Source organism: Monosiga brevicollis, genomic scaffold (genome assembly GCF_000002865.3).
Source record: "Monosiga brevicollis MX1 MONBRscaffold_18 genomic scaffold, whole genome shotgun sequence".
Taxonomy (NCBI): Eukaryota; class Choanoflagellata; order Craspedida; family Salpingoecidae; genus Monosiga; species Monosiga brevicollis.
In genome coordinates, this window is record NW_001865055.1 from 87,608 (window position 1) to 111,101 (window position 23,494).

Genomic DNA, 23,494 nt, shown 5'->3' on the forward strand with positions numbered 1-23,494 from the left:
CATTCTTCGATTCGTTCCTCAGCGTCCTCATTACGTTGAGACACCTGCAACACNGGGAGGAAGACACCACAGTCGGAAAAAGACGAGACAAGACTGTGCAATGTGGAGACTTGGCACGAGCGCACTTTGTATCGCTTTTGGGACAAAGCTGTTCCAAACAGGCCCCAAGCAGGGCCTCGTCCATGCTGTACCGTCCCAAAAACTTTTCATTGTCCTTGATGATACCAAACCAGCAAGGATCAAAGTGAGGGCTGCAAGTAAAAAAAACCTCGCTGCAGCCGAGTGGGCGGCACAGCTCACCTTGGTCCAGCCTTTGCTGCTTCCACTGTACTCGATGTTGTTCTTCAGTTGATCATAGGCTACCACGGCGCCACGTTCGACATGAGCGCATCAGCTTGAGCTCGGCTCGACGGGGAAAGGCGGCACTGGGTGGGGAAGCAACGCGTACCGCTGATAAAGTTTTTAGCAATGCTCTCGCAGCCCTCACAGCGACTGTTCAGGCGCTGAATTTCCTGCTTGGAGCGCTTGGCTGCAGCCGTCCTACCATGCACGCCCACTACCGTGATGAGCAAAGGCAAATACGTCGTGTCATGCCGGATACGCCCCGCCCCAGTCGGTCCACAGCTCACACCCACTCACCAGCTGGGCAGGATGGCCAGAACCACCAGCAAGCCCACAAGACCGTGCCACCTGCTCATCGTGTCCCACCCCCACTGCTCAAACGATCATTGTACAATCCAGCAATCAGCCCGTTGCTACCAGATCAAGACCTTGAGCGCACGCCCACACACACAGATCGGAGCGAGCGAGCCAACTGCCACTGACAGATCTGAACAATAAATTTTTTAAAAAAAATGAGAGAGAATTTGCGAGAGAGATTTTGAGAGAGAGAGAGAGAGAGAGATTAAGGGAGATTTAGAGAGAGATTTAAAGAGAGAGAGAGATGTAGAGATTTCGAGAGAGCGAGATGAGGGATGTCGAGAGAGAGAGATGAAGAGCGAGAGAGAGAGAGAGATGAAGAGAGAGAGAGAGAGAGTTTTAGAGGAATTTAGAGAGAGAGAGAGAGATGTAGAGAGAGAGACGTTCATGTTCATGTAAAAGTTTCCAGTTCCTTCTCGCTTTTCGCTCTTTCTCCCTCTCTCTCTTTCTATGTGTGTATCTCTGTCTGTCTGTCTATCTGTCTGTCTGTCTGTCTGTCTGTCTGTCTGTCTGTCTGCCTATCTGTCTGCCTGTCTGTCTGCCTGTCTGCCTCGCCCTTTCGCTCTTTGGGTGTCGCGGTGAGGACGAGCATTCAGAATTCGGAGGCGAAATTTTTTTTCTTGTGTTGGTAAGACTATGCAATGGATGCAATTTGGGCTATGGGAGGGGGGACGTTCGATGACAAACTCATCAGGGCTAACATGTAGATGTGGCAACAGCAGACTCGGAACTAAAAACAATCCGGCTCGGAACAGGCAAGAATGGGGATGTCGGGTTGAGCGGGGGCAGGGTAGAGGTCGGGTTATCGCAGGGCACACACACACACACACACACACACACACACACACACACACACACACACACACACACACACACACACACACACACACACACACACACACACACACACACACACACACACACACACACACACACACACACACACATCACGATAGGCCAGTGATGCGTGAGGTTTGGGCCAATGGACATGCCGATCTGGACAATCGGGATCTACTTGATCATGTTATAGTAAGCAAACGCAACCAGCGTGGCCACGTAGCAGACGCCTTGCCAGGCGGAGACTTGCTCTCCGAGCACCAGGGCGCAAAACATCACCAAAAGCGCGTTGCGCACCGCGGCCAACAGCTGTCGGGCACAAATAGGCAGACACACGTGTTATGCAAAGCGTGGACACAAAGCTTGCAGACTAACCGCGCCCTTGCCCCCTTACAGCCACTCTACGACCCTCCGCAGTGCCACACCTTGAGCATGAGACTGTTCATCACTTTGATGACAAAAAAAGAGGAATAGATGACCGCCAATGTCAACAGGATGCTCAGCGTCAGCGGCATACCCAGTTCTGACAACCGTTGATAGTCTATGTGGCAAACCCCAACCACGCTGTCAGAGACGAGTGTGTGTGTGAGCCTACCAGCAACCGTCGACACGATTCCCGCCATACCTCCAGACTGGAACATGCGTGGCAGCTCTTCATACATGGCAACACCGATCAGGACCACGCCACTGCAAGGATCGAGAACGGAAATGAGGCAATACAAAGCCACCGGCTTTTCTCCCTCAAAAGTGGAGGCAGGTCAAAGTGACTCACGTGGGAAGACCGAGATAGTATTGCGACTCGACCACGGAAAAGGCCACCTTGCCCGTAAATAGCTTCTGTGTCATTAGCATTTTGCTCGACTCCAAACCCACTGCAGCAAGCCACGATCATCAGGTTAGCAGATACCAAGTGGCGCAGGTCATCGTCACCACCGAACGTGTGTAAACATACCGCTGGCTGTCATGACGAGGAAACCACCCAGATTGAAATTCAACTCGCCGTATGCTGCATCCCGGTGGAATGATGGGTCAGTTTCCAAACCACTCGCAAAGCACCCACTTTGTCGATTCTTGATGAGCTGCAAGTCACAAAAAAGGCGCACCTGCTGCCGCTGTAAAAATCGTCATTGCAAAGACTGCATACATGGCTTGCGGTTTGGGATTGAGCAAACCAGCCGAGGTCAGCAGGACCATTGTCGCAACGGGGGTGAGCGCCTGTCAATCGTAGCAGCCAAAGACAAAGAGAATGAATAAAAGGAGGTGGGGGTCGAAAAGCGGTCGCCCGTCGCACGCGTTCAGAGACCAAAGCAAGTGCAGCATCAAAGTATTCAACTCTTTCTGGCCCTCTTCCCCGTCCAACCTTGAGCATCTGTATAAAGCTGACGGTCAGATAGCTGTAGGACATGTTGCCAGTTCTGGGCAACAGACACACACAAAAAAGGTACCGTACATCAACTGGGTGCCAAAGAAGCAAGCAGCGGGAGCGGCTCGAGTGATCGCGAGATCACAGAGGTCGAAAAGCAAGGTTCAAGCGATGTGGCGTACGTCAGAGCAAGTCCACCGAAAACAGCGACGGGAAGAATGCTGGTCAGGAAAAAGCGGCGATCGACCACATGCTCGTGCTGCAGTTTGGACTACGTCGTCGGGCGAGTTCAACCCCCCGCCCAGAAAAAAAAAAAAAAGAAAAACCAAAAGACAGGTTTGAAGCCGATGAGTGCAACAATAGAAGGGGGTTTGACGTGCCAGGTCATCAAACACGGCTGCTGGGCGTCCAGGAACAAGACATCACTGACCTTGCCCGAGACGAGGAGGATGCCTGCCACGCCGGCACTAGCGAATCCGCCAACGCTGGCGAGAAGAGTTGGATAGTTAAAGTCGTAGTCGACCAGGATCATCTTGTTGATGATGATCACAGCCGGGCCCGTGAACATGAAGATGGCACCAGCAACCAGCGACATGATGACCGAGCTAGCAAAGCCACGCATGCACCCCCAGTGTGAGGAGAGACAAACCCGACGAGCCTGCTCACAACGAACAGCCACGCGCGCCACCTGCAACGCCACATACACAAGCCGAACAACCTCACCTGGGTGCCGAGGGTGCCGCCACTGATCCAGTCTTGTTTCCCTCCACAGGCACACTCACAGCCTCATGATCCCGCACCTTCTCTGGCGCCTCCTCAGCCAGCGCCCCCGCCCTCACCGCCGTCGTCACCATGGTCGTCGTCCTCCGCGCGCGCGCGCGCTCTCTCTCTCTTTTCTCCTCTCGAACAAAATGTCAGACGCATTCGCGCAGAGAGAGAGAGAGAGAGAGAGAGAGAGAGATTGGAAGTAGAGGGGCATGTGAGAGGGAGAGAAACACAGAGAGGGAGAGCTGTAGCCAAGGCGCCAAGCCAGCTAAAAAGGGCCAAACCAGAGATGGTGTCTGACGTTTAGCCAAACTAGACATGGAACCAAGAGACCGTTGCAGAGAGAGAGACACACACGTTAAAATGTCATCATCAATTTGTCGCTCAGCGACCTGACTATGGGAAATGATGAACGGTCGTCGAATGTATGGGAGGGAGGGGGAAGCACCATGCAAGTCAAGACGACTATGGGCCCGGGTGACGCGAGGGTGGATTGGGTAGGGCCAGCTGGGTGGAAAAGAGGCTGAACATGCGTGCTTGTATCCGGTCCAAGAGGATGGGATAAAAGTCTTGCCAAGGTGATGGCTCTTGACGATAGGTAAGGCGGTGCAGCATGCGGACGAGCGTCACGCACTCCTCCAGACGACGGTGTTGCACCAAGCCCAGCACCAGCCTACCCACTTGCTCGAGGCGAGCACTCGTCGCTGCCGTTGCATTCAACCCCACCCAGTCGTGTACAATGCCCTTCCATGCTCGAAACCCCGTGCAGCCACAAAGCTCCGGCGCTGGCTCCAGCTCCTGCGTGGCCGGTCCATCGACTGCAAACGGAAACACAACTTCTTCCCCCCGTACCGGCCGTGCAATCACTCGCACTGGCTCCGCTGCTCCAGTTTGCGCCGCCAACGAGGTGGATCGAAGTGCAGGCTGGGGCGTCTTGCGCCGACGCGACACGAGCGGCTGCTCGGCCAAGGGCACCGCATTCACATCCATGCGAATCCCGCTGCCACCACCGCCGTCTGCGAGAGCATGCACACGCTTGCGAGCTGGCAGTGGAGGACTGCCCTCGCTCCCCTGCAGCGTGCGAAGCACCTCTTCGCTACGACGAGCTTCGGCAGCACGTTCTGCTCGCCGCCGTCGCTCGGCAGAAGCCTCTTCCTTCAGCTGTTGAACCAGCTCTCGCGGAAGCTCGGAAAGCACATCGGCGTTCCATTGTGATGGTGAGATGAAGCTAGACTGCGAGGCGCTGGGCACCAAAGGCAGGCCACGCACGGCTGTGTGTGTTGCAGCATGGTCCTCCCCCATACCGCTCTGCATGGCAGCCGCCGCAGCCCGGCCAGGGGCCGGCGTATCGCAGCCACGGCTGGACAACACTTCGATGCTACTGTCCACCTCATCCTCATCCTCCTTGATGGCGGTGTGTTCAGTTCGATTGTGCCCATTCACACGAAGCAGCTCTTCGTCTGGCGGCGTGGCCCCGATGACAAGCAGCTCGTCCGAGTCTGCTGCTTGTGGCGGGACCAGGTGTGCGTATTCCTTCCTAATTTCCTCGGGCAGTTCAGCCAGCACTGATGCATCAATCTAACGACAGCGGCGGATTGAATCAAGCGTCACACGAAACACGCAGCACAAAGGGCGCGTTGGAGGACATGAAGAACGGACAAAAAAAGCAGACCCTACACTCAGTGTCATACCGTCATTGCAGCGGCGGCAGAAGCTGGTGTTCTCGTGGCGGTCGCCGACGCTACGGCGGGGGGAGGCGCCAAAGTCGAGGTCGAGGCTGAGGCTGAGGCCGACGTCGATGACAATGCCGTGGTGCCCGGTGGCCAAGCACGCGTTGGATGCTGATTCCCTGCCTGAGGTGCAGGTGTCTTGGCCTTGACCTTGATCGTGCCACCGACGCCAGCTCTAGTTTCGCCCCGCCCAACGAGAAAACGGTCCAGACTGGTCGCACGCCGGGGAGGTGCGGATCGACTTGCCCCCGAGCCATCTGTCAGAGGTGGGGCTGCCTCCCGCGCCACTAGCGCGTGGAGGGATATGCCGATACCTCGCACATCAAGAACTGGCACCGCCAAGAGATGGGTCAATTCAAGGCACGTGGCCGTGATGGTAGCCAGATCGTCAGTCGGCGAGGGTAGGGCAGTTGATCGGTTGCGATCGTCGCAGGGTCCATGGCCGAGCCGCTTGTGAGGATCGCCGGCATCGGGCTTGCGCTGCTTGATCTTTAGCGTCACGCGAGTGGCAAGCTGGCCTACAGCCTCGAGGCGACTGCACACCTCCCGGCAGAGGTTGCTCACAAAAGTGTCAACCTGGGCATCCTTGTCGAAGCGCACGCCCCAGGTGATCTCAACGGACACCGACTTGGGCGGGGCGTTGTCCTTGAGCGGGGATGGATCTATGCCCCGACAGGCATTGTACAGGGCTTGCCCGTTCTTGTGACCAAAATCGGCTTGCAGCCGGTCCAAGGGCAGAGCCCGTAGATCGGCGCAGGAGGCAATGCCCATGGTGGTCAGCCGTCCTGCCGTGCACCAGCCAACCCCAGGTAGATCTTTCAGTGCCGTCTGGTCGATAAAGCGCTCCACATTGGCTTCAGCATAACTGTAGAGCCCATTGGGCTTGGCTAGACGTGTGCACAAGCGGGCCAACAACACATTGGGTCCAATACCAGCACTGGCCGCAATGCCAAGTTCCTCTGCAATGGCCGTACGCAATTCAGCGACAAACTCGGTGGCAGATTGAGTCGGGACAGGCAGCGATGCCTCCTGCAATGGTGCGGGCGACAAAGGCGGGTGACCCTCGTGCTGTCGTTGCTGGACCGCCTGCCAGAGATGGGGGCTGTAATCAGGGCGAACAAGGCCCGTGAGGTCCAGGTACGCTTCGTCCATAGAGACGGCTTGAATTCGCAACGTGCGTGCCGTCAGGAGTCGATAAAAGGCCTGGCTGGCCAGCTTGTACTTATCAAATTCATAGGGCAGTGTCTAGTTGATAGCCAGAGAAGAGAGTAGGGGAAGAGGTGGTGCAGCCAGACGAGAGGGTGAGGGCCAGAAAGAGAAATGACAACAAGAAGAGGGCCGCCGCTCGATACCTGGAGATGGGGACAAGCGGCCAGCGCACGACGCATGCTCATGCCGTTGCGAATGCCAAATTGACGAGCGGGGTAATTGCAAGATGAGATCTCACTGCTGCCCTCGCGGCCCGAATGGGCGATCGCCACCGGTTGGTCCTGTAGCTCCTGCCGCTCTCGAAGAGCAATGGAGACAAAAAACGCGTCCAAGTCAATGTGCACGATGACCCGACCCGGCGTGTAGTCCGTGCTAAAGGCAGTTAATTGCTGGCCCGCGGCCACGGCTTCTCGCTGCAAGCGTCGCACGTAGGCCTTGGCCTCGGCACCAGAGGTAGACAGGTGGTGGAGCCGTGATTGGGCATAGTACTGCTCGATAAAGTTGGGATTGTTGCCCGAGACCATGGGGCCATAGCGTCGCAGCTCCCCGCCCTTTGGTTCATTGGCATCCGTGTGCGTCGCTGCAGCCACTGGTGGCGCGGGCGAGGTGGGTGCCAGGCGAGGGGGTGGCGATGGAGAGTTTGACCCCTGCGGGACGGTCTCTGGGGATATTGTTGTCGGCTCGCAGACCACGCCCACGAGCGGCGGCGGCGAGGAGGGTTCGGTCGGCTGATTTGGATCTTCGTGCAAACCGTGCAGGGTCGTTTTGGCCGTTGTGGGAGCAGCAGCAAAGTCGAGACGCTGCTGATTAATGCCCTCGCGGTGGTACACTAGATACGGTCCGATGGGCAGCCGAGCTCCGGCTTGCACGCTATCCAAGAGCCACTGCGGGGTCACAATCTTCTTATTCCTGAAAAATCGGCAAGCGAAAGACGGCAATGAGCACATGAACTGAGATGTTTCTAGCCCATTGGTCATCGTGGACGAACTTGAGATCCTTGATCTTGGCCCCGCAGAGGTTGGTGGCAATGACATGGGTCACGTGGGTAATAGAGTAGTAGAGGGTATGACTGCCACCATGTTCCAAGATCAAGGTTCGCAAGTCCTCGGCTGGGGGATCTGTCCAAGCCAGGGGGCCAAGACCTGACGTGAAGGTGGATGCAATCATGGCAACAAAGGCATTCGAATCCTTTCAATCGCGGGGACTGACCTGTGCGCCCGTTGATGTACATGAAGAGGCCCTGGAAGATATCACTCCTAGCATGCGCCGGCCACAGTTGAGTAGGCACGAGTCGGAGTGCTCTCAGCGAAGAATTGAGACAGGAAGGACACGGGTCACACCACAAAGGGAGGAGAGGCTAGGGGACTGTGAGGCAGGATTGAGAGACATACTTGGCAGGAACGGCTTGATGATACTGGTCTTGCAGCTTGCTTTTCTTCATCGACATGTACTCACTCTGCTCGCACCCATCAAAGTAGACGAGCCAGGGTGAAACTTGGGGAATCAAAAGCAGGTGTGAGCGAGCGTCAGAGGGCAGGGAAAACCGTACAAAGTTCCAGCCACCGCCACCACGACCGCGGAACCGGGCGTCAGCCTCGCCATCGCCATCATCCACAATGGGCACACTCGCAGCCCCACGGCTCATGATGCGACGTGAGCCCGGCTCCTCACATCCCGAACATATAGGCCACAGCCCAAAGCACCGAGGCGAACCGGAAACTTGGAAGCGGGCGCAGAGAGCGAGCAAGGGACAGGACGAAGAACAAGAGCAACGAGCCAGGGTGGGGGGGGGTAGATGATGGGGAGCGTCCAGAGAAGGCCCCAAGCGAGGGAGCGAGGGAGCGAGGCGACCGTCGAGCAGCAGTGAGGAGCAGCGGGGTGGCAAGTGTGGGGACCAAGGAGAAGAGAGAGAGAAATGTGGGGATCAAGGAGCAAGGGGGAAGCAGCGTAGAGAGAGAGAAAGATCAAACGGCAGATGAGGAGAACTGCCGTTGAAAAAAAAAAAAAAAATGCGCGCCGACTCGCGAAAGAGAGAGAGAGAGAGAGAGAGAGAGAGAGAGAGAGAGAGAGACAGACAGACAGACAGACAGACAGAGAGAGACACAGAGACAGAGAGAGGAGAGAGAGACAGAGAGAGAAAAACATGTCTGAACAAGAAACCCCTTGCCTCATCCAAGATTTAGTATAATACTTTATTCTGATTCACCATTTGTGGCTCTTGGCTGGGGGCTGTACTTGAAAATACTTTTGTTCTCCTTGAATCGCGTGCATTTTTTTTTTTTTTTTTTTTTTCGAGAGAGAGAGAGTGTGTGTGTGTGTCACTGACTCGCGGAGATGGCGGCGCCGATGCGGATGCGGAGTTTGCTCCTGGTTCTGGCTCTGGGTTTGGCCCTGAATTCAGGATCGGTGCAAGGGGATAATCAGGTTTATGTGCGGGCCTTTGTTGGCTCTGATCGCACCTTTCGTCTCAGCGTGCGCCTTGATCCCAACGACTTTTCGGTGCGTTCCTCGCTGTCGTCTTGCTTCCCTCCCCCTCGCCCCCTCGTTGTCGGCGCGCGCACCTGGTTCTTGCTTCTAGTTTATCGTACATCTCCATCGTCTCACCAGCCGATTTGCGGCGGGGTTTGTATAGGCACTGGAAACCCCGTCCTTGGATGCCAGTCGCCACATGCCCACACCCCAGAACGTGACCATCAACGGCCGAACTGGTGTGGCCACTGGCGCCGGCGCCCTGGTGACGGGCAATGATGGATCCTGGGTCCTGTATGACGCCCACCGCAACGTCTTTGCCTCGAGCAAAGGCAGCCCTACCTTCGTGGACCAGGACCAAGGCTACATGCAGCTTCCCATCAACACCAGCCAGCCAGACGGTACCCCACAGCCCTGCCTCAACAATGGCGTCTTCTCTGCCCCCATGTACTATGATGAGGAGGGCAAGGTCTTTGCTTTTGCTGTCAGCCCTTATGAAAACGACCCCAAGGACGTGCACTGCTATGGAGCCGGCTTTTCTTCCAACGGAATCGCCCCTCGCGCCGGCTGGTGGATCCTCGGCCACGCCGCAGACTGGTACGTCCCATTTTAGCCCTGTCGACCGCCCGAGTTAGCCCACCGCTCACCAACACGGATGCACACTTGCTCCTGCCCAGGTATTTTGCCATGCCCCAAGATGGCTACTCCTACAGCAGTGTCTATTTTGAGCTCACTGGGGCCGCCGCCGTGCCACCCCGCCACACCATGGGCTTCATGGCCACCTACTGGGGCTACGATACCATGCAGGTGCGACATTGGGGTCCCCCCCAAAAGCCATCGGCATTTCACCTGATTGGGACATTCCCGCCTTCATAGGTTGCCTCACCCCCTTTCCAATTTCTTTCCGCCATGAATCCCCGCATACCCTAAATGCAGGAGGTCCAGACCAACATGAGCCGCTTCCGCAACGAAATGTACCCCATTGATAGCTTCATCATGGATTACGACTGGTTTGGTACGTTCCAAGCTGAGACAGGCAATATGATCATTAAATTTTTTGTTTTCATTTGGCCAACATTACCGAGTCTCAAGTCGCCTTTGCACCTCCCCTCCCCTTGTCATCTTAGGTCCGGATGCTTGCGACGGCTCTGGTATGTAGCTCCCTCTCCCCAACCGCCTTCAACCACAACAACCACAAACACTCCCTCTCTGGACTCACCACATGACCAAACCGCTCTCTGCCCCTTGTGTCCCGACTTTTTGTCAACCATCGCAGCGCCCCTCAATTGTGGTGACTTTGGATACAAGCCCGACTTTTGGGGCAATGAAACCTTCACGTACAATGGACAAACCTACCAGACCTCCGGGCCCGCGGAGCTGCTCAACTTTTTCCACAGCGTCATGAATTTTCGCTGGGCTGGTAAGTCTCTGCATTCGGGTGCCCGCCTCGGCACTCTTGCCCATGCTCAGCTTGCGACTTGTTCCAGGCATCCGCAAACCCCGCACCTATTCCAACATCGACTTTTGCAACTCAAGCGGCTGGCTATTGCCTGACAACTACAGCGTCGGTGCTGGTGACAACAACTGGAACTATAGCAACGCTGACTTTCGAGCTTGGTATGTGTTACACCATTTGACTTTTACTCAACCTTCGTGTGCCCTGAGTGTTTTGTTTTTTGCCCCGCTCACCTTGAGTCCATCTGGCTCGATCCACGCACTGGCACGCAGGTACACTCAGAATCATCTTCACTTTCTTGAAGATGGTGTCGACTACTGGTGGAACGACGAAGGTGAAACCCAATGGTACACCTACCTCTATTGGAACATGGCGCAACAGCAAGAATGGGAGGCCGTTCGCCCCAATGAGCGCATGTTCACCATCAACCGCGCCTTCCAGCCCGGCATGCAACGCTTCCCCGCCTCGACCTGGACTGGCGATCCACAAAACTGCTCCCATGCCTACATGCTGCATTTCATTGTCAACGGCCAACCGTACACCACCTGCGACATGACCAGCCCGGACGCCACCGTCCTCCTGCGCCAGTACCAGGCCAGCGTCTTCTTTCCCATCATGCGCGTGCACCAAATGAAGGGTAAGAATATGCCGGTTATCTTTGCCGCTCCGCCGAGCCGGCTGGACCGCATTTGCCAGCCGCCCGTACGATCAGATTGCTACCACGTACTCATGCGCCATTGACCTTGGTCGCAGGCACGCCTCGCTTTCCCTTTTTCTGGTGTGGGGCCGGAAGCGCTGGGAACGGCACGGATGAGCACTGCGTGGGCTTTCGCAACGCCCTCAACCTGCGCTATCGCCTGCTCCCCCACATGTACTCCCTGGCCCACAACCTGTACCGCAACGGCGAACCCATTGCTCACCCGGGCTGGTACGAATTTCCCTCGGATGAGAATGAGTTTTACATGGTGGGCAAGACCATCATTCCCGGCGAGCTGGCAGCCACGTACTACGATCACGCCTCCGGACCGCAGCACCTAAATATCGAAAACCAGTCCAACACCTACCTGCCGGCCGGCACCTGGTTTGCATTTGAGTCCTCCCAGACGTACCAGGGTCCCACCACTGTCCGCCAGACCCTCGGCCTGCAGGATTTTCCAATCTTTGTGCGAGCGGGCGCGATCTTGCTCACCAACCAGGTTGGTCGCGATTGTTCCGCAATGCATTTCTTTTGCAGTGACAAAGCCAAATCCATGCCCAACCCATGTTGCTCCTTGCTGCAACACATCTCACTGCCTCACCCACGGTGCTGACCGCTTGCTCACAGGAAAAAGTGCAGCGCTCTGATGACCTGGGTGGTGTTCTCGAGGTCCACGTGTACGACAAGGCTGACGGTACCATGACGCTGGTCGAGGACGATGGCCACTCACTCAACTACCAAAAGGGCTTGACCAAGGACACACAGTTTGTCTACACGAGCATGAATCGCACTTTGTCGTGGCAATCGACGGTGGCCCCCGGCTACATTGGCTCGCCTCAGGATTACACGCATGTCAAGGCAGTGTTGTTTGTTGAAAATCAGGACCCCTTCGAGACCGCGACAGTGCCCCTGACCGCATCTGGCAACTTCACTTTTTAAGTAAGTTTAGGCTGCCCCTAGTGGTCCCCGATGTTGAGAAGGCCCATGTCACCCCAAAATAGAGTTGACATAACACCACTGCCATTGTCGCCACGACTTTTAATGTGCCTATGGATGGATTCAACTAAAAAAAAAAAAGAAGGAACAAGCAAAAACACTCAACAAAAAAAAGGCAAAGAGAGGTGGGCATGGCCAACACGAAAAGGCAAAGGCAAAAAGAAAAAAAAAACACTTTGCAGGGGCGCCATACGGATTGAGGCCACCTGTAAGATCATGCATGATGAAGACCATGTCAAATGAAGAGAAAAAAAAGTCAGAGGAAGGGCGACGGAAAAAGCAGAGGAGTGGTGCGCAAGAGGCCGCAATTGCAAGACTCGAGCACATGGCGTTTCGAATCCAATCGAAAAAGCAGTACGGGCAAATGTCAAAGGATCCAGCCTCAATGAGGGAGATCAAAACAGCGGTTGAATATGCCGAAAGAAACACGATAGCTCAGGCCGGGTGAAGCATGGGCGCAATTTAAACGGCGACCTTGGCGAGGATGGCATCCGTGAAATCCTCCGTGGTGCTGTCGCCACCCATGTCCTTGGTGCGAACGACACCCTCCTGGACGACCTCGTCCAGGGCTTTTTGGAGAGCGGCGGCATAGGTGTCCATACCCAGGTGCTGGAGCATGAGGGCAGCCGAGGAGAGCATGCCCACGGGCGAGACCGAGGGCTTGCCGGCAACAATGTCACCGGCCTGGCGTGCTCCGGGCTCAAAGACGGCAAAGTCATAGCCGACGTTAAAGCCGGCAACCATGCCAGCGCCGCCGACGAGACCAGCACCAATGTTGCCAATAATGTTGCCATACAAGTTGGGGGTGACCATGACATCAAACTGCTGAGGCTTGGAGACAAGCTGCATGCTGGTATTGTCAACAATCATGGGCTCGAAAACAATGTCGGGATACAGGGCAGAAATTTCCTTGCAGCACTTGAGGAAGAGACCATCACCCTGCTTCATAATGTTGGCCTTGTGAACCGCCGTCACTTTCTTGCGACCGTTCTGTGTGGGCAGACAAGAAGGGACCCAGAAAGGACACCCAAAGCAGTCAGGTGCGATCTGATACCGGTACTTCAAGGCAAGGAGCAGGGAGAGCGCCCAGGCAGGACGTTGAACAACATACGCGCTGGGCATAGTCAAAGGCAAACTTGGCAATGCGGATCGACTCCTCGCGGGAGATAACCTTGAGGCTCTCGACAACGCCAGGCGAGATCTGCGAAAGTTGACGGTCATGTGAGCATTTGCATGAAAAAGTGATGTATTGAAAAGAAAAGGAAAAAAAAAAAACACACATGACTGACTAGCAGACCAAAGAAACGGCGCGAGCAAAAAGAATTATGAGCCTACCTCGTGCTCAAGACCAGTGTACTCGGCCTCGGTGTTCTGACGCACAACGACGACATCAACGCCCTTGTGGCGGGTATCCATGCCCTCGGGGGACTTGCAGAGGATGACGTTGGCGTACAGGTCCAGCTCAGTGCGGAGCTGCATGTTCAACGACTTGCGAGTGGCACGACCACGAGGCGTCGACAACACACCTGTACACGAGCAGAATAAAAAAAAGGACGCAAATTGGTGAGAAGAAGCTCGCACGCAACGCCAAACGTAATTTGTGTATGCTGTGAGCCGAGAGTCGAGAAAGAAAACGAAAGAAAAAAAAAAAAAAAAAGAAAAAAAAAAAGAACCCACCCTTGAGGCCAACGCCGTTGCGGCGCAGGGAGGTGATGGCCTCTTGCACCTTCTCAACCGCATTGTCATCGGTACCGCTACAAGTACATGAGGAAGGGGCGAGTGAGAAGACCACCCATTGCAAACAGCGTTAGCCCTCTGTTGGATCCCAAGAAAAAGAACAAGGGAGAGCTGAAGGAAGACGTACTGGAAGGCAATCTCCTCAAAATCAATGGGCGCACGCATGCCCCTGGAGAGAGTTGGTTCGGATGCCATGAATCGAGGGCGCAGACCAGGGGTGTGAGCATGATGACCAGAGCTAGCAGAGAACAGAGGGGAGGACGGGGCAACGCGAAAGTGACGGGGGACCAAACGCACTTGAAGACGCGCTGAACGGCAGCGGTGAGCTCGGGCCCAACGCCATCACCGGGGATCAGAGTGACGGTGCGGCGGCCACCATACTTGGTCAAGCCAGAGTTGGCTACAAGGCATTGCAAAGAACGGCAAAAACATGAGACCGTGGTGGCAGGTGCATGGTAACCAAAAAGATGTAAAATCCCGACAGCTCGGGACAACCACCAAGCAGCCGGTGCAAGTGGGTTTCCTTGACAGCCCTGGCTAATAGGTAATGAGAAGAGAATCAAAACGCAAAAGAATAGAAAGAGGGCCCGGGGTTTGCCACAAAGGGAAAGGACGGCATGCCCAGGTCAAGGAAAGGAAACATAAAACGCCCAGCAGGTCGAGCAGGTGGGGGATGGGCACGGGGACGTTTTTCATCCAAAAAGGGCGGATGAGCCGCCCTTTGAATGATGTCTGGACCAGCACCCATTGACCAACACCACCCACCCACAATAGCTGGCAACCCGCACAAGCCATCATGTTGACGGCCCAGCTGGCCAGCCATGTGCCCCGTCCGCCCATTGTGCGGATGATCGCACGAGCCAGCTGAAACAACACGCCCCACCCCTCAACACCCTCAACACCTGAAAAGATCCATCCCCAGCAGGCCCAACCAACCAACCAACAACACCCACACCCCGCCGGGGAAGGGGCAAGCGGGAGCGAAAGAAGCACTCACCGGCTGCCGTTTTGGCCGCAGTGGACGCGAAGCGCCGGAACACGCGCGTGGCCATGACACTTGGTAGCAGGAAGCGGGAAGACCGAGAGAGAGAGAGAAAAATGAGTTTGGGTTAATATTCGAGAGGGTGTGTTAAAGATGTTGCTTTACTTTCAAGGAGTGATCTTCGGTTTAGATGGACGTCTTACAAGGTGGACGGTTGCAGTGAAGTTGCCAAAGGCAAGATGTGGTTATCGCAAAACCTGAATGGTTTGCATGAGAAAATACATGTCTCCAAGCATTTACATTTATTTTGCTTGGATACCGTCATGACACGTCTGCTGGACCTCTGCGTCGCCGCGCTCAAGGTCAGTCGGCGCTGTTCCCTGCCTGCTCATGATCTCGCTCTGCCGCTCGGGGCTCGGGGCTTGGGCTTGGGTTCTTGGGTTCTTGGCGTTTTGGTGGGGCATGGTGGCTTGCTAGGGGTGGGAGGGCTGGAGCTGGTGCTCGAGGCGCGAGGCTGTCCGAGCGGTGTTTGCGCGCCGCCGGAATCTACAATTGCATGTTGCCTCGCGGCGACCTCGAGCATGCTTCTCTCGCTTCTCGCGTTTGCCCAGTGGCATGACTCTGCGATGCTGTTGATGCTTTGTGGTGCTAGGCAAGCGCAGAGGATACCGTTCGCACGCCAGATGTGATCTTGGCCAATTTTTGTGCAGCGCAACAAGTGAGTCTGGGCCGGCGCGCGCACTTAAATGTCACCCACTCTTCAAGGCAACGCTCAACATTGCTCCCTCTCATCTCGCGACCCTTAGCTGGATGCAGACACAGAAACCTTTGTGCAGGAGGTGTACAATGGCTGCCTCAAGCATCACCGCGCGCTTCGCGTCCCCGTCAATAGCTTCTTTGCCCATGAACCTGTTCGCGCCCTCCGCAGCGATCGCCCCCTGTACTCGAGTGCGTCCATTCTTGTTGATGGGTTACCTGCCTTCCAGCATGCTGTCGGCCTTTTCTGGCGTTCGAGAGCAGTGCCGCCAAGAGCCAGGCCATCCAATGACTCACACCCATCTATGGATCGCCGCTCGCAGTATTGGCCTATCTCGGCACCATGCGTCTGGGCGAGCTCGGCGTCGTGACGCTGGTGGAGCTGATTGAAGATGTGCTCATCGACAAGCTACTCCGTTTCTTCGGCTTTCTCACCGATCGCGAAAATATTTTGTGCGTTCGCACCTCAGAGCTTGCCTCGGCCCGACGTCCTTCCGCCTCCGCCGCCTAACGGCCCGCGCGTGCCACGCAGGGGCTTTCTCCACGACGAATGGCTCAAGGTTTATGATGATGACTACGTACAGACGCACCTGGTTGGGCCCCTGCTCGAGTACGGAGATTCCCTGATGCAGGTGGGTCCGCTCACTGCAACCACCCAGCACCAACCGTTACCACCAGACCCGTGCTCCACGTATATCACATCTGACGGTGCAACAATTGTTCAGGCGCTTGCTGCTCTCCAGGCGCGCGTGTCATCGCCAAGCAATGGCACCCGAGATACGTTACGGGCTGCCGTGCGCCTCACGCAGCCTGCCCCATTCAACCTCACCGAGCCTCAGTACGTTACCTCTGCGGGATCTTCAGAAGGGGGAGCTGGTCAACTCACGCGTTTTATCGCGGCGGTTTCTCTGCAGACATCGACCTGTATATTTGCCAGCCGAAGAGCCCGTGGGTGGCGTCATCAAAGCCCGTGACATTCCTCTGTTGGTTCTGCTTGCTCCCCCTCCGTGCTCCCGTGAGCCAAGCCCTTTTGTCCCCGGCTCTCGCCTCTGCACACTCGTGCTCACGATCGTTTAACTGTTGGTAATGCCCTAGTTCGGTGTACCGAACCCCGCTAGAGGAGGCCGCACTGGAGCGCAAGCGCCGATCAAATCGCGACAAAGCAGAGCGCACGTAGGTCTCTTGCTCGGTGATTGCGCACGCGACTGTCCCCTACGCGTTTCTCCTCCCCACGCGCTCACCCTTCTGGTTGGCGCATCCACCTCTGGTCTTGACCATTTCCATCAGAGCACGGTTGGCTGCAGAGCAGGCCCCGCGCTGTGCACCCACCATGGGTGATTTGGCACGCAAGGCATACATGACGGAACAGGTAAAGTGGGCCAGTCTCAGTCCTTGACGCTTCGCAGCTCATTTCTCCTGTTTGTACACGCCAGTGACTGATCTCGATGCTGGCATGCGGGTGTGTTTTAGCGGGCGCGAGAGCTGGAGGAACTGCCGGCACACACACATCGGGCGCGTCCCGTTCCAGCAGCCGTGCTGCAGAACAAGAACGTGCGCCTCAATGCTGCAGCCATCTTGCGCGAGGAGCTGCGCTTTCGAAAGCAGCAAGAAGCTGAGCTTGCCCGCTTGGAGGGTTTGGCGCGGGGCGACTTTGATGAAGAGGAGATGGCTGATCGCGATCGACAGGCGAGGCTGGAGGCGGAAGCGCAGCGCTTGGCGGATGTCGAAAAGAATGTGTTGGCGGGTCAGCTTTCCCGTGAAGAAGCCATCCTGGCGCGTCAGGAGGTGGAACAACAAAACTTAAAGGCCGCCGCCGAGCTTAAACTGCGCCAACAAGAGGCCCGCCTGCGTCTCCTTGAGGAGCAGGAGCGGGAGGCTGAGCTGCGTAAGGAGCACGTCGAGGCAACACGCCAGGCACGCGAGCAAGTCTCTGAAGCCAAGGCCGCGGTCCTGGCGGAGAACCAGGTGACCTCGTCGCAGCTGCGGCGGGAGTTGGAGGACCTGCGCCGTCAAGCAGAAATTGAGGCAGCAGCCGACCTCGAGCGACGCGCAGACCTGATTCGGTAGGTCGCGAAGTGCGACACATGAACGCTCGTGTCCAACGGTCTCGCAATTTCTTCTTGGAGGGGGGGGGGGGAAGGGTGAGGGGTTTGGTTTGTTTTTGTTTTTGTTTTTTTTTTTTTGGTTTTTTTTGTGTTGTTCTTGATTTTTTGTTTGTTTGTTTGTTTGTTCTTTTTCAACATTCTTCCTTGTACCTGACATCTGACCTCGTACCTTGCGTCGGAAACGATACGCAGCGAGATTCGGGCGTTGGAGGCCATTCCCACGGATCGGACGCGAGTGGTGGATTTGACAGAAACCGGGAATCACGGCTTGCTAAATGAAATGTCCATTGTTGAGCTGCGAGCACGACTTGATCTGCTGCGGGAACAGCAACTTGAGGAGGAAGAACTGAAGCGCCAGATGTTGTTTGATCTCAAACTGGCCAAGGATGAGATGCTGGATCAAAAGCGGCGCGTAGTGGAGCAGGCTCGCGAAGATCGCGCAGTGGCGCGGCGCCAGGAGCTGACCATGGCACAGCAACTGCGCCAAACCTTACCAAAGGCCGATGCCAAGACTGAAACCCTCCGTCAGACCCTGGCACAGCGACGTGAGCAGCGCTCTTTAAACGCCACGCGAGCAGGCACCGTGCGAGGCTCGACACGAGGGGCTTCGCGCGATTCGGTCCGAGGTTCGGGAAGCACCATCAAGCACGCTGGCGGCGGCGTCATGACGAGCACCGCGAGCACGTCCACGGTCACCCGAGCAGGGGGGCCGGCGCCGATCAAAATGACCTACACTGGACAAGCGCAGCGGCCATCGCGACAGCGACGGCCGGGGCCCGTGACACGTGCGGCTCCCTCGACCGTTCTCTCGGCTTTGACCCAGGCACAGACCATGTCGTAGCACAGTGTGGTGATTGCGGCAGCTTGGCAGCCGCAACTCACTACCTCCGGGCTTTTGTGGGAGAGCTTTATCATAATAATAAATGAATCATTTGACCCTTTAATTGAAAAGATTTAGGCCGCAACCTGACCGATTGGGGATTGGCGAAGAGCCGAGGAGGATGGTAAAAGAAGACGTTGAAAGAATGGCTGCAAGAAACTTTAAAGGTTGTTTGGAATTGCGGATGTAACAATAGAGACTTTGCACAAAATGGACGGGACAAGAGAAAGGGGATACCCTAAACACACATGAGTCGCAAGCAGCGCTGCACATCATCACATCATGGACGCAAGCAGGCGAGGGCGAGAGCGGGAACGCCGACATCAGCTGCTCGAGACGCATGTGAGCCCACACAGCGGGACTTGAAGTTGACGCGCAACATTCACAGAATGTTCTGACACGCCAGCTCACTAGTAGTAGGCAAAACGCATGAATGCGGGGCAGAAATGACACGGGGTAGACGGCCCAGATGAGAGAAGCAGAGTGACAAAGCAAGCGGGCGGCAAGCCGGTTTGGTCTGACGACCACTCACCACTCTTCTACAAAGGTATTGGGAAGGATGCGGCCCTCAACAAATCCCTTGGGCTCACGATTGTAGTTGTGCAGCAGCAGGCTACCCATAGCTGTCGTCGGCACAAAGGCAGGGCGTAAGGTTATGAGCCCGGACCGGGGTGTGGTTCGCGAGGCCCGCCAAAAGGCTGAGCTTCTCAAATTGGTGCGCCGCGTCGCAAGCAAAGAGACAGACCAGCATGGTATTGATCCAAGGTCAAGAAGCCGCGGGAGGACGCGTCAAAGGTACGAAAGACGGCACGGGCGTTTTCTGCATCGAAAAAGTTGGCGACCGGGGCTTCCACCTCCTTGCCATTCCGACGTTCGATCAGCGTATCCAAATACTGCGACAGGAATGCCTTGGGGTCAGCCGGTTGATTATACACCAGCTGAGCTGTCATGTTGTTGAAGAGATCAAGCACGCCATGCTCTTCGAGGTACTCGGCCGCCTGATCCTGCCGATCCATCCTATCTGTTCTGCCTGTCTGCAGCGAACGACACGCCAGGCAAGAGATGAGAGAGAGAGAAAAGCGAGCTGGCGAGAGAGACGTCCTTGCTTGTCCATTCTACTTGATTTTTTTTTCAAATACCCTCATCCCCTCTCCCTTCTCAACGTCCAGCTGCAGCTACATCCCATCAGATCATCCCACCCCCGCATCAAGCCTCGAGTCGCGCTGCCATTCACCGCCGCCCCCAGCGAGCACACCAAGGAGAAAAAAAAAACACTAAAAAAACCTGTTGGTAAGCAAACAAGCGATTGTGTGATAAAAGTCACATTTACACTTATTGTCATATTTATATGTTTAGAATAGCTGTTGTATATCATACCCGTGAAGTTATGGCGGGGCGTGGGCAAGGGCTCAGTGTAGTGTGTGCGAGGATCATTCCCCTGGGTGTAATTGGTGCTTTGGCTACCCCCTGTGTGGACTCAAGGACTCTTGTTCTTTTCTGATTTTGTGTGTGCGATCCGTATGGCACATCGCCTGCACCCTTCACACACACACAACAGACAAGTCGCAAATTAAACTATTCCCCTCTATTTTTGAGTGACGTTGTGTTGCTTTTTTTTTTTTTTTTTGAGTTTTTTGCTTTTTTTTCTCGACGCAAACGAGGCAGCCGCCATCACCTCCTCTTCTTCTCCTCCTCCTCCTCCTCCTCCTCTTCTCCTCCTCCTCCTCCTCCTCCTGGATGACGACGACGATAGAAGTTTTGTGCTGGATCGGTCTCTGTATCATTCTGCAAGTGGACATGCAAAGGACTCAGCAAGTTGGCTGATCGCACCGGCGGACGGCGCCAGCCCAAACGACGCTCCGTCTCCTCCGCATCTCCACCTCCATCGATTCTGTTCTTCTCGCCCCTTGTCGCCCTGTGTTGCTGAGATCGTAAAGCATGGTGTCATTGAATGCCGTGGAAGATCCACCGGTGGAAAAGACTGGCGCCATCAACGATGAAACTCAGGTATTGAAGCCGGCTCCGGCTTTGCTTTGTTTTGGTCTCGCTTGCGCGCGCTCTCTCGCTCCCTCGCTCTTGTTTCCTTGCAAGCCCACCGTTCTCACGACGAGGATGGCGCCTACCCGTCGAACTTGCAGCCGCTATTGCCACGCGATTCCGGCGAGTTACAGGTCTCGCCCGTGCGCTGGTACCTTCTCGTTCTGGCATGTGCCATGGCTTTTGAGCAAGGTGGGAGGACCCGGCGGGCGGTCTTGTCCCCCCTGATGATCCAGACCTACCCGCTGTACTCACCGATTGCGTCGGCACCACCAATGCAGGCTTTATTTGGAACACTTACGGGCCCATTTCAGACGCCGTAGAGCCTCTGTTTCATTGGAGCAATGGTATGTTGCCCCCAACGCAGCCGCACCTGTCGTGCCGCGCATGCCGTGTCACCGGTTCTGACTGATCGGGTGCATTACAGGCACCATCGCGCTCCTGGCCAACTGGGGCTGCATTGTCTACTTGTCATGCTTCTTTGTGATGGCTTGGGTCATGTCCAAAGGCCCGCGACCCTCAATGCTCTTGGGCGCTGGGTTTTGTGCTGCTGCTTGCGCGCTGCACTGCATCACCATTCACAACCCGGCCGCAACCATCCTCACTCACATTGCTCAGATTTTCAATGGCTTGGCCGGTACGATCCGCTTTTTTTCCCGCGTTTCGCGTCTTGCCAGCCACAGGCTTCTCCCGTTGATTTTCACCGCATGTTGCTACTTTATCACCCCCAGGCCCCGTGAGCATGTCAATTGGCCCCGTGTTCAGCGCCGCCTGGTTTCCATCAAATCAGCGCATCACGGCCACGGCTCTCATCGCCGTTTCCAACTACGTGGGCATTGCCTTTTCTTTTCTGGTGGGCCCAGCCATGGTTGGTGAGCTATCCAAGGATGCGACGTCTGAAGAACGCGACCGCATCGGCCAAGAGGTACGGCAGCACCCCTCCCGACACCGCACGCATCTCGCACCTCTTGACTCTGACACGTTGTGGGGATTTTGTTGTTTTGACTTTGATTTGCGCAGCTGTTGCGCTACATGTACACAGAATGTGCGTTTGCGGCGGTGGTGTTGATATTGACCGTGGCCTACTTTCCCAATTATCCCCCCAATCTACCATCGGTGACAGCTGGCCACGCGCGCGAGTCTTTTGGGGAGGGCTTTTGGAAGCTATTCCGCAACCGCAGCTTCTGGATTGCCTCGATTTCTTATGGTGTTGTGACTGGCGTCTTTTCGGGCTGGTCGGCCTATCTTTTGCCCAACCTTGAGGTCAGTCTTTTATATCTGGGTCGCTGCCTCGACCCTAGCTTGTGTTTTTTCTTGTATCACGGACTAGCTCACACCAACATTGCTCGCGCCATTGGGCTTTGTTGCGACATGCAGCAATTTCTCAGCCGAGAAAAGGCCCAGAGTGAATCTGGATGGCTGGGATTTTACGCCATTCTCTCCGGCTGTGTATCTGGCGTCATCATGAGTCGGGTTGCAGACCGCCTGGGTGGCAAGATGAAGCTTATGCTTGTGGTGTGTCAAGACACTGGCTTCTTGCAGGGCCTCTTTGCCATCCCGTCCGACACTCCACCGTGATCTAACCGCGCATCTTGGCAGGTCATGAACCTACTGGGCGGCGGCTTTGCCATCTGGTTCTCGCTGATGTGCACGCACACCCTGCCTTTCCGCTTGGACTTGGCGTACATCAGCAGCATTGCCTGCGGCTGCCTTGTCAACGCCAGCATGCCGCTCTTTTTCGAAATTGCCGTTGAGGTAGGTGGACTCCTTGCCATTCTCTTCGCGTCCCCATGGAGGAGTTTAAGATTCGCTCGCACCTGACGACTTGGCCTTTTGTGGGTGTGGGTGTGTGTGTGTGCACGTCTTTGACGAATTGCGCAGGTCGCTTACCCAATTTCCGAGGCCACCACGACAACCATGCTCACGACCATGAACAACGTGTTTTGCCTCGTCTTTCTCCTGATGCCAGACGTCCCACACCTGGGCAACGCCTGGGTCAACTGGACCTTGGTCGGCGCCTGTCTGACTGCGGGTTTACTCATGACTGGCTTCCGGGAGAACTACCGTCGGCTCACCATTGATGCTGGCACCAAGTTTGAAGTTACCGTCTAAACCTTGAGCCACCACCACCTAGCATCAACGTAAAATTAAATTTAGGCTAGCTTGACAAACCCTCCTTGAACCGTTTGTGTGCGGCGCCGGCCTTAACCTCGGCGCAAAGGGGGCAAACAAAGTTTAAAACACCCTTCTTATATTGAATGGCTGTGAAAATGTCAGATAAAGTTGGCTCGTTTTTGCAACCGGAACGAGCGAGAGAGAGAGAGGCGCGCGGGCGCGGGGCGCGGGGGTGTAGCTGAGCCCTGGTGTACGTTGCAAGAGGGAAGGGGAGGAGCAGGAGCATCTCATGAGGGGGAGAGGGGGAGGCTTGGAAAATGGGGATGGTGGTGGGGGAGGAGGCTTGTGTCTGTGGGGGAGCGTCGGGTCGGAAGTGGGAGGATGGAGAAGGACGGGATGCGCCGGTCGTGGCTTGCCTGCTGTCTCGGAAGAAGCAGGCACATCTGGGGTTTGAGGAGCTGATGCAGGCGGCGCGACGGTGAGAATACAACCATGCTCAAGCGGCGCTGGACCCGAGATGGATGTAGACTGGAGCGCCATGCTCACTGTTTTGCTGCCCGGCCTCCACGTGCAGCCACCGGCTCCGACTCGTGGCCATCGACCCTGAAGCGTGTACGCTTGACCAAGTGAGATACATGCTGCCAGCCAACCAGGCCGGTCC

At 55.9% G+C, this 23,494-nt stretch overlaps 8 protein-coding genes across 8 annotated transcripts in view; 3 read left to right on the forward strand and 5 right to left on the reverse strand.

Annotated features, from left to right (window-relative positions):
- The window catches only part of MONBRDRAFT_9903 (uncharacterized protein), a gene marked incomplete at both ends in the record, with an annotated part of 2,548 nt that extends 1,850 nt beyond the window's left edge, over positions 1–698 (reverse strand). The window contains 3 exons of the mRNA XM_001747678.1: positions 301–359; positions 449–540; positions 640–698. Of these exons, the coding sequence (XP_001747730.1) occupies positions 301–359; positions 449–540; positions 640–698 (210 nt within the window). The remainder of the gene's footprint in view (positions 1–300; positions 360–448; positions 541–639) is intronic.
- A 697-nt stretch (positions 699–1,395) lies between these two features.
- On the reverse strand, positions 1,396–8,748 carry MONBRDRAFT_27193 (uncharacterized protein; the record flags this gene model as incomplete). Its single annotated transcript, XM_001747679.1, has 19 exons — positions 1,396–1,710; positions 1,744–1,845; positions 1,962–2,077; positions 2,162–2,223; positions 2,309–2,408; positions 2,489–2,542; positions 2,640–2,751; positions 2,897–2,951; positions 3,082–3,170; positions 3,330–3,504; positions 3,751–3,932; positions 4,517–5,242; positions 5,356–5,405; positions 5,709–6,639; positions 6,747–7,512; positions 7,592–7,721; positions 7,813–7,859; positions 7,995–8,097; positions 8,625–8,748. The coding sequence occupies 19 exons, from the start codon at positions 8,746–8,748 to the stop codon at positions 1,396–1,398; spliced, it is 4,239 nt and encodes a 1,412-aa protein (XP_001747731.1).
- A 189-nt stretch (positions 8,749–8,937) lies between these two features.
- Positions 8,938–12,164, forward strand: MONBRDRAFT_37915 (uncharacterized protein; the record flags this gene model as incomplete). Its single annotated transcript, XM_001747596.1, has 10 exons — positions 8,938–9,102; positions 9,236–9,669; positions 9,750–9,879; positions 10,009–10,087; positions 10,200–10,223; positions 10,349–10,492; positions 10,560–10,689; positions 10,801–11,165; positions 11,282–11,724; positions 11,853–12,164. The coding sequence occupies 10 exons, from the start codon at positions 8,938–8,940 to the stop codon at positions 12,162–12,164; spliced, it is 2,226 nt and encodes a 741-aa protein (XP_001747648.1).
- A 108-nt stretch (positions 12,165–12,272) lies between these two features.
- MONBRDRAFT_37916 (uncharacterized protein) lies at positions 12,273–15,040 on the reverse strand. Its single transcript, XM_001747680.1, has 7 exons — positions 14,956–15,040; positions 14,256–14,358; positions 14,086–14,127; positions 13,899–13,975; positions 13,557–13,747; positions 13,333–13,422; positions 12,273–13,211 (listed from the first exon to the last, which is right to left on the reverse strand). The coding sequence occupies exons 1-7, from the start codon at positions 15,008–15,010 to the stop codon at positions 12,684–12,686; spliced, it is 1,086 nt and encodes a 361-aa protein (XP_001747732.1). The 5' UTR covers positions 15,011–15,040; the 3' UTR covers positions 12,273–12,683.
- Positions 15,041–15,263: 223 nt separating this feature from the next.
- Positions 15,264–18,642, forward strand: MONBRDRAFT_33293 (uncharacterized protein; the record flags this gene model as incomplete). The annotated part of the gene is made up of 10 exons (XM_001747597.1): positions 15,264–15,302; positions 15,593–15,658; positions 15,747–15,888; positions 16,020–16,149; positions 16,229–16,328; positions 16,422–16,534; positions 16,792–16,869; positions 16,984–17,065; positions 17,167–17,759; positions 17,994–18,642. 10 exons carry the CDS (start codon positions 15,264–15,266, stop codon positions 18,640–18,642), a joined length of 1,992 nt encoding a protein of 663 aa, XP_001747649.1.
- Positions 18,643–18,844: 202 nt separating this feature from the next.
- MONBRDRAFT_33294 (uncharacterized protein) lies at positions 18,845–19,812 on the reverse strand. Its single transcript, XM_001747681.1, has 3 exons — positions 19,427–19,812; positions 19,214–19,304; positions 18,845–19,091 (listed from the first exon to the last, which is right to left on the reverse strand). Exons 1-3 carry the CDS (start codon positions 19,695–19,697, stop codon positions 19,064–19,066), a joined length of 390 nt encoding a protein of 129 aa, XP_001747733.1. The 5' UTR covers positions 19,698–19,812; the 3' UTR covers positions 18,845–19,063.
- Positions 19,813–20,352: 540 nt separating this feature from the next.
- Positions 20,353–20,896, reverse strand: MONBRDRAFT_27199 (uncharacterized protein; the record flags this gene model as incomplete). Its single annotated transcript, XM_001747682.1, has 2 exons — positions 20,353–20,596; positions 20,805–20,896. 2 exons carry the CDS (start codon positions 20,894–20,896, stop codon positions 20,353–20,355), a joined length of 336 nt encoding a protein of 111 aa, XP_001747734.1.
- Positions 20,897–21,216: 320 nt separating this feature from the next.
- Positions 21,217–22,830, forward strand: MONBRDRAFT_27200 (uncharacterized protein; the record flags this gene model as incomplete). Its single annotated transcript, XM_001747598.1, has 6 exons — positions 21,217–21,355; positions 21,450–21,643; positions 21,739–21,981; positions 22,096–22,233; positions 22,318–22,473; positions 22,600–22,830. The coding sequence occupies 6 exons, from the start codon at positions 21,217–21,219 to the stop codon at positions 22,828–22,830; spliced, it is 1,101 nt and encodes a 366-aa protein (XP_001747650.1).
- Positions 22,831–23,494: the final 664 nt, after the last annotated feature.